The 15,281-nt window shown below is 32.8% G+C and overlaps 2 protein-coding genes across 4 annotated transcripts in view; one reads left to right on the plus strand and one right to left on the minus strand.

Moving 5' to 3' along the window:
- The first annotated feature begins 17 nt into the window (after positions 1-17).
- Positions 18-3,849, plus strand: LOC126915840 (tetratricopeptide repeat protein 5-like). Its single transcript, XM_050720946.1, has 8 exons — positions 18-492; positions 707-1,057; positions 1,149-1,391; positions 1,462-1,515; positions 1,594-1,779; positions 1,920-2,092; positions 2,186-2,330; positions 2,401-3,849. Exons 1-8 carry the CDS (start codon positions 409-411, stop codon positions 2,518-2,520), a joined length of 1,356 nt encoding a protein of 451 aa, XP_050576903.1. The 5' UTR covers positions 18-408; the 3' UTR covers positions 2,521-3,849.
- LOC126915848 (torso-like protein) overlaps positions 1,510-15,281 on the minus strand; it is a 34,527-nt gene continuing 20,755 nt past the window's right edge. For 2 of the 3 annotated variants that reach the window (XM_050720958.1, XM_050720960.1), the window contains 2 exons: positions 5,449-6,112; positions 1,510-4,528 (listed from right to left, as the gene is read on the minus strand). In XM_050720958.1, coding sequence (XP_050576915.1) covers positions 4,133-4,528; positions 5,449-6,084 — 1,032 coding nt within the window. In that variant the 5' untranslated portion in view covers positions 6,085-6,112 and the 3' untranslated portion in view covers positions 1,510-4,132. Of the gene's footprint in view, positions 4,529-5,448; positions 6,113-7,320; positions 7,515-15,281 lie in introns of those variants that run through there. The other variant, XM_050720959.1, reaches the window with a different exon arrangement.

The following is a 15,281-nucleotide window of genomic DNA, read 5'->3' on the forward strand; positions in this document are numbered from 1 at the left end:
GGAGAACTATGCGAACGAGACTTGTGAAAAACATGTGAAAAATCATAAATTGAAAACTATTTATACGTATTACTTTCATCGTACTGATATTGTTGTAATATTGCAGAACTGACGTTTTAGTAATTGTGATTTCATCTGTTGAGAATAAATCAATTAATAATGAATCATTTTAATTTTATTGTGGATAGTACTTTACACTAGTTTGCATTAATGTTACGATATAACCTCTTCCGTTGTATTACGAGCGTTAAAATTTTGACAGTTTCCGAATGATAGATTGTATTCTACTGTTGCAGCGTTAGTTCGCATGTATATCATTGTAAATTATGTATAAAAGTAGAAACTCAGTGTGTATCTGACGCACAATGAAATTACTGTGATAAGCAGTTTATGAAAGTATTTTAAAAAATGTCCGCAATTATAGATGATAAAGTGGTTGCAGGAGCGAAATCCGCAAACATTGTTAAAGAAGACCCCATTGTAGCATTGACGGTATACACACCGTTTTAATAACAGAACTTAAACAATTAATTGATTTAGTTATATTCTTTCCTTTATTGATGTGCAGAAAATAACCTTTTTCCTCCGTTTCCTTGTAATTTAGTAAACGAGCTTTAATGTTTATAGAAAAATATGATTTCATCGTTAAATTTACGTTTACCTTTATTTTCTATTTCTGTAACGCTTATTTATGTATTTATTTTAGGAAAAAGTAAATGCATTATATTTTTTTCGAGATCACTATTTTGAAAATCATTCTATCGAAGAAGCCATTAAAAAGAATGGTGATGTAGAAAAAGAAATGAAAGATACTTTAAGTAAACTCGATGAATGTAAAGGATATGAAATTGATGGATCACGAGCAAAATATTATTACCTAAAAGGAAAAGCTTTAAATGTTACAGAACGTTTTATACCACAAGCAGAAGAGTTATTAACAAAAGCAGTAAAATTAGAACCTAACTTAGTAGAAGCATGGAATGAATTAGGAGAATGTTATTGGAAAAACGATGATATCCAACAAGCAAAAAATTGTTTTGTTGGAGCCCTACGCCATGTAAAATTTCTTTTCTTATTCTTATCCATTACCATCTTCCTGCTTTATGATTGTGTAATGAATAATTGAAATGCAATAATAAATATTGTAGGGTAGGAATAAAGTATCCTTAAGAAATTTATCGATGGTACTCAGACAAGAACCAGTCCCTAATACCGAACAACGAATACAAAATATACAGAAGGGAGTGGAATATGCTAAGGAAGCAGTCAGTCTTGATACATCAGATGGTATTTCTTGGGCAATCTTAGGAAATGCTTATTTGTCTTCCTTTTTTACAATAGCACAAAATCCTGCAACTTTACGACTTTGCATGTCAGCTTATACACAAGCAGTAAGTTAGATTATGACAATTTTAAACTTTCATCGTTGGCTAGCAATAAACATATTGGAATTGTTTTTAGGAAAAAGATATTGTAGCAGGAAGTAATCCTGATTTATTTCACAATAAGGCAGTGGTAAGCATTTTATTATTTCCGATACAATATCAATGAACTTTAATTTCTGGTATTCATGTAAATAAATTACAACAATAGGCCTTAAAGTATCAAGAAGAATATAGTTTAGCATTAAAATCTTTTGAGAGGGCAATACTACTAGATCCAGTATGGGAAACACCTCATAACAAAAGGGATGAACTGTTACAATATTTAAAAGATGTACAAAATTCAGTAAATAATAATGGAAGAGTAAAACCGAAAAGATTGTACCAAATGATAAGGGTATCTAAATTTTTTAAATAATATATTTGTTTTTATAATGACAATGTGATTTCAAGATGTGTTTCATTTTATAAAATTCTATAAACTTAATACATGATGCTGGTACCTATACATATTTATAGGTTTCTGATTAAATGTAGGCATTGGATGTTAAACATTTGGGACCATACAAAGGTGGCTCTTTCACATCTGGCCAAAAGACTGTAAAATTAGATTTAGTATTACTTAAAGACCTAGTCCTTGGGCTAAATCCAGAAAAAGTTATATTTGGGAAAGTAGTATGTTGGATACAAGACACCGATTGTGTACCTTTGTAAGTCTGTTTTTCAGTTTTCTTACTTTGATTACAACAAACAAGGAATGTAATTTATGATCATGATTAACAAATACGTATCCAATATTTTAGCGCGTTTTGTCTCGTGGACGAAGAAAAAATGTGTATTGCTGTAACAGTATACAATCTTGCTAAAGGTCGTGGAGTAACCGTAGGAGATTCTGTTGCTATACCTGAACCATGTGTGATTCATCATAAGTTTTCTTATCTCGATAACGTTAGTATTATTGTACTGATATATATGCTTCTTTTAAAATTAACGGTTATACAACTATATACTTTTTCAGGATTTTGACTTCAAATCTATACGCGTCGAAACTCCAGTTATATTGGTTGTTAATGGAAGAAAATTAGGTAGAGAGCAACAAGCATCTGCAAAATTGCACACCTTTAAAAAGACCGATTAAACTTAATGCACAAATGTTCGTTCACGAATTTATAGCGAAACGTAGCTAGTGATGAGATTTCCTTTTATCTCGACTTTAAATCAATATCACTGTTAATAGACAATGTGATATTCGAATTTTGAATCTAAGTATTAACATAGTATATGAATAGAATTGAATAATCTTACCACAGTCAATATTTCTGGAGATAGGTCAATCCACTTACAATTGTTGCGCATTTCCTTAGAAGAATGTCATGCAAGTTAGAAACGATGAAATTTAAAAAAGAAACCTGTCTTTTTACACAGAACTTCGTTCATAATTATTATTATATTTTGTTTGTAATATGTTAATTCGCAGCGAAGCTTGAAGAATCCGAATTCATCGATTTATATAAAATTTTGTATATACATAATAAAACGCAGTTCATTTAAATGATTGTATCTTGTAGAATTTTAATCGCATTCCTGGATGCGATCTAATAAGAAATAGAAACTTTTACATATAGTGTATCTACAAAATTTTATAAGAACAAGTAGGTAAGCATTCTTCAAGTTTCTTTCGTCAGCACAAAAGTCAGTTCCAGGATATAGAATATATAATCGAATTTTGTATAAAAATATTAATTTTGACAATACACCTAGGTGTAGTTTTAATCTTCAATCAAATAATTTTCTTTTAAAAAACATTTAAACGTTCTGGAATTTTTTAACGAACTTGTTTCGCACTTTTATTACGTTTATTGTTATAGTTCTTTAAGAGGAAAGACAAAAGATAAGCAAGCATAAAAATAAGATATAATAACATTTAATGCTTAACAAGATCAAATAAACTGACTTTTTCTATAAGTTCTATTCATCAGTCGTTCCACCGTGCCAATAAAATAACTTTTGCTTGTTCGTACGAAACATACGAACTAACCATTCTTTTATACTCGAATACTCATATCGATTCATTTCGATTAAAAAAAAAAAGAAACGGTAACGTCCATAAGTTCGTAAGGATAGAACGTATTATAAAATACACAATGCGTAGATTTATTTTTAAAAACGTCGGTTTATCAAAGTTCGAACACGCTTGAGAAGAAAATCAACGTGAGAAAGAAGAAAAAAGGTCACGAGTTCTGTTTCTGCGTTTGTCGCTACGCCCTTGAAGAGCTTAAACGGGATTGCAACATAAATTTATTAAACCGGTATCAAAAGCGAAACGACAAACATGGAAGCAGGACGTCGCGCATTTTTCAGTCACTTCTACGAAAATTGCTTGTGATGTACATATATATTTAAAACGTTTGTATAAAAATGTTTTCTATTATCGATTATAATATAATAAATACTTATTTAATAATAATATAGTAGTTGGGCGTTTCTCTATGAAAATCTAGCATCCGTTTGACGGAGAAACAATAGTGAACTTCCAGCGGACCGTGACTAACGACTCTTCGAGCACTAGGAATCGTTTCACAACGACGAATGATCGTTTCACGTCGAAGTCATCGGCCGACGTCTTCTAAATTAAATACGTACGCGTATACGCGTGGTCTTCCACGTACAGATCATACCGGTACGTAATTTTACGTAAGTGAATCGGAGGTATATCAATGTTCTCCTTTCGGGACATGTCTCGTTCTACTTCACATGTTCACCTCCCATAACGTAAAGTAATTGTCGATCACCTCGAGGAACCATTCACGTCGTTGAGGATCTTTGAAGATCGGCGCGAGCGTCTTCAGTTGAAGCTGTAGTAACGCTTCGTTCTCCAACAAACCGTCCAGTTGCTTTAGCAACATCGCATCACCGTGTAATTTCAGCAAGCTGGCATACGAGAAAATGTAGTATTGGTTTCGAAGCCGTTCTACCGCCCAAGCCTCGACGGTGCGGTTTCCGCTCGCTGCTTGTATCGAGCCCATGTGCTCCGCGTACCACGGCGAAAAATAGTTGCTCAACTCGATATTCGATAAATCTGCTACACCACGAGTCTTTAGCCGCTCTTTGATACGTAGATATGCTTGTTGCGTATACACGAACACCTAGAAGGAATAAAAACACTTTTAAAATTTTAAGGTAGGTACATATAATTTAGCACAAGGTATCAAGGAATCAAGGAAACGTGAGAAAGGTAAATCTACATAGAGAAAGTACTTATATATATGCAGACTTTTCAAATTATCGATATTTTTTACGGTGAAACTTAAAAACTTTTATTAAAATATTACAGAGAAGAAAGTTAAGTCGTTGACGAACTAATTTTATTGCCATCTTCTAATCACTAGCCTTCTGCTTCCTCATACCATATCCTGTATAAGATACGTAGGATTTATGTTTGTAATTATCTAGGTAATCAACGAATTAACGGTGGCCACTTATTTTTACATATCCTGTTCTTGTTTCTAATACTTATTCCGAGTGTTCATCAGATTATTTGGTGTCGTCATTCTATTCGTAAACCTTGAAACTGGTCTTTAAGGTTTATACATTGGTAAGAGGCAGATAAAAGTGTACACACGTCTGTTTCTTCAGACTATAATTTTGATTGCGTGGGAGGAGCAAATAACCATTGAAGCAGGATTTCTTTGGTAACGTTTTGTAACGCGATGTGAGTGGAGATGATTCGATGGTACCAGCTAGAGATTCAAATTGATTCTCGGAAGTAAAGCTTAAAGCAATAAATTTTATGCACCCATAAATCATTGATCTTGCGCAAGTAGTCAAGAAGAGATGTACCAAGGCTAAAGTATTTGTTGTTACACGCCAAGGATCGTCTGTGTAATTTTTCCCAGAAGAACGGAGGAACGTTTGGTAAGATGAAATGATCGATGATCAAGGATCTAATTATTACCTAGAATGTTCTAAGTTCTATGATTTAGAGTTTCTACATTTTACGGTTTAATAACAAAACCATTTAATAATAATTACTATACGCTAAAACAGTGAACATAAACATCTTTACCTGATACAAAGAATTGCCAGTGACATAAGCAGCAATATAATGCGATCCGAAGTGCTTGATGAACCGAACCACGCTGGCAGTATCTCCAACCGTGACGTTTTCTGTTTCCCGGAGAACAGCCTCGTCCAGAATCATCGAGTCTGCTGTAACAGCCAATTTCTGATTCTCACGGAACCTGGCAACGCGTACCAGCACGTAACAATGTTCACCGGTGATGAACGACGAGTTGATGCCCAAATGACGAGCAATGGCCGCCTTGGACCAGCTGGCGCTAAACGCTCGCCATGGGCTTTCCAGTCGTTCAAACTTGAAGTCCCGGAAGTAAGCTTGCAGAAGTTGACGAACATTATCGCAGAACTCCATATGAAAGTCTCCATCGAACACCGCTGCCTGTTGGCGTTGTTTGGTCGTTATGGGGGTTGGATTCCTGAAAACATCTAGGGTCGGTTCTCGGAATATCCAAGTGTCGGTGTCGTTTCTGGGGACCACTCTCATGCTGATGCTGAGGTAACCGTAACGGCTGAAGATGTTGACGGCGCCGCCGAGACGCGGCCTCTGCGACCCGTTGCTGAGCTGTACACCAGCCAGCAACGCGATCATCCACGCCAGGAGCAAGAATCGCGTGCGTGACCACATCTCTCGCGGCTGCCTGCGGCGAAACCACCTGGAAACATACGATGAGATTGCTTCAACACTGAAATAATATCAAGTGCGTGATCTTATATTGTGAACTAGGATGGAAGAAGCTGGGAATATAAAAGAGTTTTGGTGAGCTGGAACCTTCTTTATTGAGAAAGTTATATCGAGGATATATTTTTTTGGGGACTGAAATAATGTTAGGCGTGAAGTTGGATGGAAGAAGCGAAGAGCATAAAGAATTTTTGGTGATCAGGAATCTGTATTTATTGAGAAGTTGTATGGAGAATAAATTAAAAAAAAAAAAAAAAAAAAAAAAAACAGAAAATGAGATAATATTGAATACAAAGTATGATGAAACTGGAAGTGTAAAGAATTTTTGAAAATCAAAAATCTTTATTGGTTATACGTAGAATAAGATGGGAGAAAATGGTATGGAATGTAAAGAATCTTTAACAATCAGAGATTTTTATTTGTTGAGTGGATTTTGATTAAAATTCAGTTTCTAATGAAATTGAAAATAAGAATGAACAATTTAAATTTCCAAAGATCTAAATGCTGAGATGAATACAAGTTTTGCACACGAATGAACATTTGCGCATGGTTCTGAAAGAAGATGAGTTCCTTATATTGGAATCGTCGGTAAATATCGATTCCACTAATATAAAACATAAGAGGATTGCAATTTAACGGATACCTAAGCCGACCGCGTTTCGCTTTGCAACGTCTTTACAGATTCTTAACATTCCTTCGCTGGTGTTTCTTATCGTAACAACTTTCGCTAAAATCTCTGACATTGTAGGAACCGTTAAAATATGTTTCACTGGAATATGAAAGTTTGCTAAGTGCTTTTTGTACGGATTCTACATTCATTAGAAACTTTCGATATTTCTTTGTTACGGCACTTAATTATTTCTATCTCATTATATGGTACCAGGTATGAACATAACAAACTTTAAACATTTATCTTCGAACGAGATTTTTCTTCATTTTGAATATACTTTTCTACAAAATATAAGTTGGCACGCTGCACTGAAATATCAACCATGTAACAAATATAAATAAATATACAAATAAAAATAAATATAATTCGAAATTAATTTTACGTACAAAACGAAGCAAGCATTCAAATATAATTTAAATATTCATTTAAAAATCTAATTGTTCGAAAAAAAGAAAATGTTTAGAAAAAACTATAATCAATAGAAATAATGAAAATATCAAGAAACATCTTACAAAACCGATCCTCGAGACAAGTAGCAAACGGCACAAACTTCCTCACACCATCGACGACTTCATTCACAGTTTCGCGCCACAATTAATCGAAACTACTAATCCCGCGATATCAGAAATTGTTCAATATAAAAACAGATTATCATTAAAATTATACATATATGATACAAGTTACACAAAATGTTACAAGTCCTTCTGAAATTGAACCTACAAGTGGCGGAACAACTCGTGTGCTCAGCTGGAATCTACCGGCGCTTCGAAACCGCGAGTGCACGCGCGACGCAACGAGTCCGCCGGTAGATCGCCACGAGTTATCTCGTTTTGTAGGTCTAGGTGCACATCGTCGAGGCATTTGCAGAAGCAGTACGTGGCCTTCATCCCCACCTGTCTACCAGGCAAACACGCTGGTCTAACGCGGTTCTCCAACGTGCGAAGTCAGGTCTCCATCGGCCGGACAAGTGTTTCAAGAAGTTCTAACCCCTTCTTTACGGACCATATTGCTACCGTAATAGTTGCTATGCATTAGGTCGTTTCTTTCAAAAGTTTCTTTCGTTTTATAAGGAAATAGTGGATGCGCAAGATTTTCCGTTTTATGTTATTTTATAGAATTACGTATGATACATTTTCTTTTATCAAGATAAAAATCACAACGTTTGACAGATTAGGTTTCATGTTTGTATAAAGATGCGTTGTTGTAAAAGACGTGTTTGTAGAAGAAAGACACTTTTCGGACAAACTAATACAAGGAGTTCGTCGCGAATATTCGCTTCTGTCATAAAAGTCGACGTTAATTTTGTCAATGATACCTGGACACTTTTAGTATTTGCGAAACATTGTTTTATTACCAGATCAATATCATTGACTTACAATCTCTCAAAATTTAGTCATTTGGTCTGTAGAAAGTTTCCTCAGAGAAGAAAAACTTGTCCATTTAAAGCTTTGAGTTAAAGACTTTGAACTTGAGATCCTTTGACATTTATTACTCGTAATTAATAATTTATTATTATTTATTAATAATTTATTATTCATAAGATAAAAATATTCGTAAGATATTCATTATGAATGTCGCTTAACATTTTCAAGTTCTTACGAATTCTTGTATTCCTGCGAGACTGATGGAGCCTCGGCTTGATCCTCCTCTCAATTAACTTAAGATCCGTAGATTTTTTGTCTTCTATAGGCTCGAGGAGGATATGCAAGGTTCCGGGCTGCGGTCATTCGTTCGTCTCGGTTGGCCGCGTGCACGCGAGCCCGTTCATCTTGATGAATGTCCACGCGACACGATTGATCGTTATGCACGCAGGCTACGATTTATGCACCACTCTGTGTTAACGGTATATCGCTCGCGGACTGCGTTTGACAATGAAATGCCTCGAACCATTTACTTCCGTATTGATAATTGGAGAAGACGTAAAATTGCGACGAAGATTAGTAAAATGTGAGGCATTTTAAGATTCGCTTATTTAATAAAAATAAAACTAAAACAAAAATCAGTTATATAAATACATAAATCATGATAAAATGAATAAAAGATGATGACTTTTAATTTTTTTGGCACTTTAAGATTCGCTCATTTAATAAAAATAAAACTAAAACAAAAATCAGTTATATAAATACATAATTCATGATAAAATAAATAAAAGATGATGACTTTTAATTTTTTTAACTATGCGCCATTCCGGAAAATCTGAAAAAATTGTGAGTTAATACGTAAAATTAACTGTTCACCATCTTCCCTTTCTCTTACGAGTTTATAGGAAAATGTTAAAGGTATAAAGAAGTAGTGGTCATTTTTTGACGTGTTTGTGTGCGTACATGATTCATTAATATTCATTAACAGGATAGTAACTGGTTATTATAATTTCTCTGGTTACTGATTGTTTTACGACGTAATTATTAAATTACATATTTGCGTAAGAGGAGTTTTTTCAGGATTAAAATATCAAGTGAAAAAATTCGAGGAATAATCTTTAGAGAAAAACCAAGTTAATGATATGACGCAAAGAATGATTGGAACGTATATTTGAAACAATCCGGAAGTGATAAGAAGAGTACGTGATATAGCGACCAGACGATTGCAATGTTGCATTGCTGCAAACAGATATAGCACTTTGAGTATCTTTTGCGAAACAATTTTGTTGTTTTCTTTTTTTCTTATATTTAATGTTCAATAACTTTTTACTACAGCTCATTGAAATCGGCTCAACATCCTGTTATTTTACAACTAGTAAAACAAAGGAGACACGTAAACCTGAAAAACATAAATATCAACTAAATATAATTCTGAAATTGTTGGAAATCTTTCACTCAAAAGGAAAAAAAATAATTATCGACCGATTATAAATATTGGCAGAGGTAATTAAATTTTATGTTAAAAATTCCAAACTTTTGAAAAGACCAATAATCAATAATTGAAATTATCGGTTCACTCTGTATTCTAAAGAGCATGGTGGAATAAGCATGTTAAAATGTGTACCGCTAAGCCAAATTAAACTTGTGACACGTCAATCGAAAAAGCTTCTTAGGAAAACCATTCCAGCAAAGTTTTAGCCACCTAGCCTCTACTATTAAGGTAGTTATTAACCTAAACACGATTTAAAGCTTATGCTTGGTTTATTTTTTGTTCTACCATATGGAAAACTATGAAAAAGATCTGAGATGCTATAGTCGTGATGTTACATATCTGGCAATTCTTCCACATTTTTCCTGCGCTATTTCTAATCTATTTTTTAAAAATCAGAAATATTTAAAAATGCCAATTTTGTATTAGTGTTATTAAACAATGTATAGATTTCTGTATTTATACAATTTATATAAAGAGCATGTCGTATGAATATTATATGCAATTCTAGATAGTTTTATTTTTATTAAATCTGCGAATATTAAAATGTCTCACCTTTGACTAATCTTCGTCGTTGTCAACGTTAATCGCAAGATTTATTCGCTCAACATTGGAAGTTCTGTTGAGTATTTCAGCAGGCCTTATCATGTATGCGACATGATTTTTATATATAGAATGCGATAAATAATAAATTATCGTAGCGATGCGTGAGGAATAAAAATGCCTTTCTATTCTCGGCCAGTCAATTGAGTTTGGTATATTTAGTGTTGTAAATAATTATAAATCCGAACATATTTTCTGTATACACTTTATGTAGCACTTGTACGTTTTATACGTTAATAATTAATAATGTTTTTAGTGTTGACAGTGTTAATAGTGTCATATTATTAGTTTCCTCCAAATAACAATTTAAAAATCTTTCTTGCTGGATCCGATCGATTATCTCAAGCAGTGTGATACTTTCTAGAGGTAATGAACTCAAAAAATAATATAGAGCAATGTTGTTTGAAGGAAAATAATAATACATGGCTGGTAGAGAATAAAAAGTCACTTTTGTGAATGTGCATTGTGCAAACAGCAATGGCACTCTTGGGTTTTGCTCGCATATCGCTGCGATAATTTAATATTTATCACATGTTGGATATGTGGCACACATTACAAGCTTTGCTGAAATCCTCAGCAAAACCTTCAATGTTGAGCGAGTAAATTCTGTTGACAGCGACGAAGACTAGTAAAAGGTGAGACACCTTAAGGTTCGCTCATTTAATAAAAATGAAACTAAAAAAAAAAGATCAGTTATATAAATACATCATAAATCACTCTTACACGCATGGAAAAATAAAAGATGATGACTATTAATTTTTTTAACTATGCGTCATTCCGGAAAATCTGAAAAAATTATGAATTAATAAACGTGACAGGTAACTTCTACTGTAAAAATATAGATGTTGTCGTTTAATAACGCTAATAGAAAGTTGCCATTTTCAATTTCAATTATCTTCCCTAATTTTAAAAAAATTGATTTCGCACTAAAAAGATGTGGAAAAATTCCCAGATATGTAACACCATGACTATAGTATCTTAGATCTTTTTCACAATTTTTCATACGGTAGAACAAAAGAAACCAATCATAGACTGTAATGTTTAGGTTAATAAGTAGCCTAATAATAGGGGTAAGGTATTAAAAGTTTGTTGAAATGGTTTTCTGAGGAAGCTCTTTCGATTGACGTATCATTAATTTAATTTCGCTTAGAGGCATCTCTAACAACCACTGTTCTTTTCTTTTTAATCTAAATATAATTTTAGTTTCAAAAATTCAGCTTAACATTTTATCCTTTCAAATTGCAAAAAATATTCTATTCCAATAGGAAGCACATTAATTATGCCACAAACTTTCTATAATAATCTAATAATAGCCTTTAAGAATCTCTAAAAACTTGTCTTGAAGGTTAATTCGTCGAACCTTCGTCTATCTCTTTTTGCCTCATTTAATGACGTCTATGAAAAGGCTACTTTAAGAACGAGGCTTCGTAGTAATATCGTTAAACGCTTTCGCTCATGCATAGATCGCGTAACGAACGAAGGTTGTGCTAAGCCCTTGGATTTCTTCCAATCTGGCAATGGTCCTAGCGACGCGAATGTTTTGCAACGATTTACATCTGAAGGAATATCGATTGGTAATTACTTGTTGAACGTTTCTCTGTTCAAGGAATGTGAACAATTACGCGGTTGGCTCGCGTGTACATTTTATGTTTGCGTTCGTGACTCGAATATGTTGGAGGAAGACTACTTTCTATTATGTTGTCTCAATGAAATTTTGCAAATGCAGTGTTCGATGATTATACTAACCCAAAAAGTAAATCATTCTAATTTATGCCGTGGCTCTAAGTATAAAAATTAAAATTAGATTATAATAGATGGCAGGAAGAATTCTAGTGAACATATTTTTTCAATCTTATAGTTTTAGTAAATTTATTATTTTATAATCTTTGAACATTAACTTTTATGTATAGTGGAGCCTCTCTTATCTAAATTAATGAATTAAAATTAATTGACAGATTCTTAAAATATTTATGGATCCAATATCTTTTTGGCTGCTAAGTCACATAATTTTTTCAACATAAGTAACCGCATAGATTTACATTCTTTTTGTACTTAGAATAGTCGAAGTCTTTCCTCAAATGTCACGAATGCTTTAACAGGAGGAAGCGCGTCTCAATTACCACGTTCGTTTGCTCTTTCTATTTGCATAAAATCGTCATTATTGACGTTTTCATCGCAATAGAATCATTTCATTACATCGGTATATTTAAACTTTTCCTATTATTCTCGGAATCTGGGAAATCTACGTGTTTTAGATAATTTTCAATACCATGTTTTCGGTTTTTAGTGCCTACAAATAGTGGCTTTTCAACACCATTTATTTTTGTTAATTCCGTTGCATCCGCATTATTTTCGAGCTTTTTAATTATATTGTATTTTGTTTATAATCAGAATTCTCCTAATCGAATAAGAGAAAAAAATACATTGTATGTGAACAGTAATTCGGATTAAGTTTAAATTCAATTCCTCGTAGAGAATTTTTCAAATATATTTGATATGATATTATATATATGATATTTAATATTTATTTGATATTTATATTTATTTTATAATTATATATGATATTTAATTATAATTATATTATTTAATTATAATTTAATTATAATTATATGATATTTAATTATACTTTTGTTGCTATTTTAGTATTTAATATTAATCGCATTCTTCCCGATTGATTTACGGGAATATGGGTGCTATTGTATGAAAACGTGTGTATTGAATAAATGAATAATGGAAATGAGTTCAAAGGAAGAACGTTTCAAACCAAGTACCGTATTGGAGCATCAATTAATACGGTAAAACGTGATTGTTTCTCTCAAGAGCATAGTCATAATGACGAAGAAACGGAAATGCATAAGAACTTCTCTGGTTTAAAAGCGTAATTCCTGGAGTATAACGTTTCTTGAAACGTGTTATGCTATAATGTTACATTTGTCTCGTGATAAAATAAATCTCTGGCATTTATGATATCGCTAGAACGCGGAAAGTCATAGAATGTCATTCACGAAATTAATATTGTTACTATGTTATAGCAGTATAACACCCTCTTTGCTAATTCATCTATTGGAGTTATTTGCAGAATTAAGATTACAATTTTACCTTAGAATCTGTCATAATCTCAAAGTGAAATTACTATGGAGACACGTGAAGTAATTAAACCACCGTTGAGAAATAATATAGTTTCTAACATTTTTGCAGAAGAAATATCTAATTTCACATCTGTTTTTAGCATACAATAATTGGCACGTAAGAAGTTGCTACAGGTATCTCATATAGAATTACATAATTCTGTCAATTTTAACGAAGAACGAACAATAATTTCAATATTGTATTGTAAATAAGAAAAAAGTTTATTAAATCTATATCTAATATTAAATCGTCTAAGAAATAAAAGAGTACATTCATAAGCATTATGTAACGACTGTTAAGTAAGTGTACAAGAAATTATACAACACACAAGGTGTATAATTTAGGCTATGCGAAATCGATATTTATCATTTCAGTGCCGAAAGTTACTCTGTGGATCTCACAGGATCTATGGGATCCAGAGCTCGTAAAATCATCTATTAATTATTAATTAACTACTGTGCTGCATTTTTGTTACTACGTTGCTCAGATTTCATAGAATTAATGTCACGAAGTAGGGTCGCTTGCATCTTCATTCTAACGTTGGGATTAAAATAATACGAAGCATAATGTTCACGATTTATCGTCGATGATTATTTATTGTGTTACGAGTGCATTCTGTAACAGAATGTTACAGCAGAATGAATACAGGCCTTAACAATCGGGTACTGCGAGATGAGAGTGAAAGTAGAATTGAAATCTTCCACACGATATATCTAGACTGTGTACTTGCATTTTTGAATTTTTTTTATTTACTATACGATATTGCAATTATTGTTCGTTCTTCGTTAATATTGACAGAATTATGTAATTTTATATGAGATGCTTGTAGCAACTTCTTACGTGTCAATTATTGTATGCTAAAAACAGATGTGAAATTAGATATTTCTTCTGTAATTATGATGACATATATCAGAATGAAGAAGACAATAAATATTCACAATCGTTCAACGTTTTGCACTGATATTGTTCACAATGATTTCATCAATCTCAATCTGTTCTACTACTAATAATAAATACTAACTACTACTAATAAGAACCATCCTAAAATCGACGTGAATCTTTTATTTTACGAAATCCATATATCTCTTAACATCTTTTACATAATGATCCAAAGTATATTCGTGACATCGAAAGAAACTAAAACTTTCAGTCCCTTTCCACTGAAAACTTTTATCAAAATGTGTAACAAGCATCTACCTAAAAGTATCCTTCTCAAGGAAACTATTACTAGCTGTAATCAAAAGATTGGTCAGCTATTACATTCTAAGCATCCTTCCTTGATAAAAGAACATCCACGCCTACGCGTTATAGACTTACATAATAGGAAACTATTTGTCGATTTATCTGGAAAGGAAGATCGTTCCACATACCTAGATTCACAGTAGCTGTGTTGCAAACAAAAGTTGCCATACATATTCATAAGATTACAACAAAGGGTTCATCGCGTAGAACTGTCGGCACCTCAAGGTGACCTCATCCTTTATCATTTTAATATTTAATACGGCGAGCCGCGTGAAAGTGCACTGCTTTTCGACGTTGACGATCAATATGTCGATACGAAGAAGATCTAGCGTTTGAAATAGAGAAACTGAATAGAAATCGGGATTTTTCCTTACTGAAAGTTATGAACGTTAGAAATTGTTTCTACAGTATGAGAAATCATAAAACAACGCCGAGATCAAACAGGAAGATAGTTTTGGTGTAGAATCGATCGACAATAAATTGTTGAATTAAATCTTAAAATTGTTCTTCTATAAAAAATCAGAAATATGAGATATCGTTGGACTGCAGATTTTTATATAAATTCATAGTTTTGATATAATTAAAAAAATAAAACCTCGGTCGAAAATTGTTTAACCTATCGAGTATTACAGAAAGCGCTATGTCTTGG

This window comes from Bombus affinis, chromosome 4, assembly GCF_024516045.1.
Source record: "Bombus affinis isolate iyBomAffi1 chromosome 4, iyBomAffi1.2, whole genome shotgun sequence".
Lineage (NCBI taxonomy): Eukaryota > Metazoa > Arthropoda > Insecta > Hymenoptera > Apidae > Bombus > Bombus affinis.

Bases quoted from the DNA above. Each gene is read 5' to 3' on its own strand.
- LOC126915840 (XM_050720946.1), top strand. From the start codon at position 409: ATGTCCGCAATTATAGATGATAAAGTGGTTGCAGGAGCGAAATCCGCA. The intron at 1,058-1,148 runs GTAAAATTTCTT...TAAATATTGTAG, and splicing joins TTGTTGGAGCCCTACGCCAT to GGTAGGAATAAAGTATCCTT. The intron at 1,516-1,593 runs GTAAGCATTTTA...TTACAACAATAG, and splicing joins TATTTCACAATAAGGCAGTG to GCCTTAAAGTATCAAGAAGA.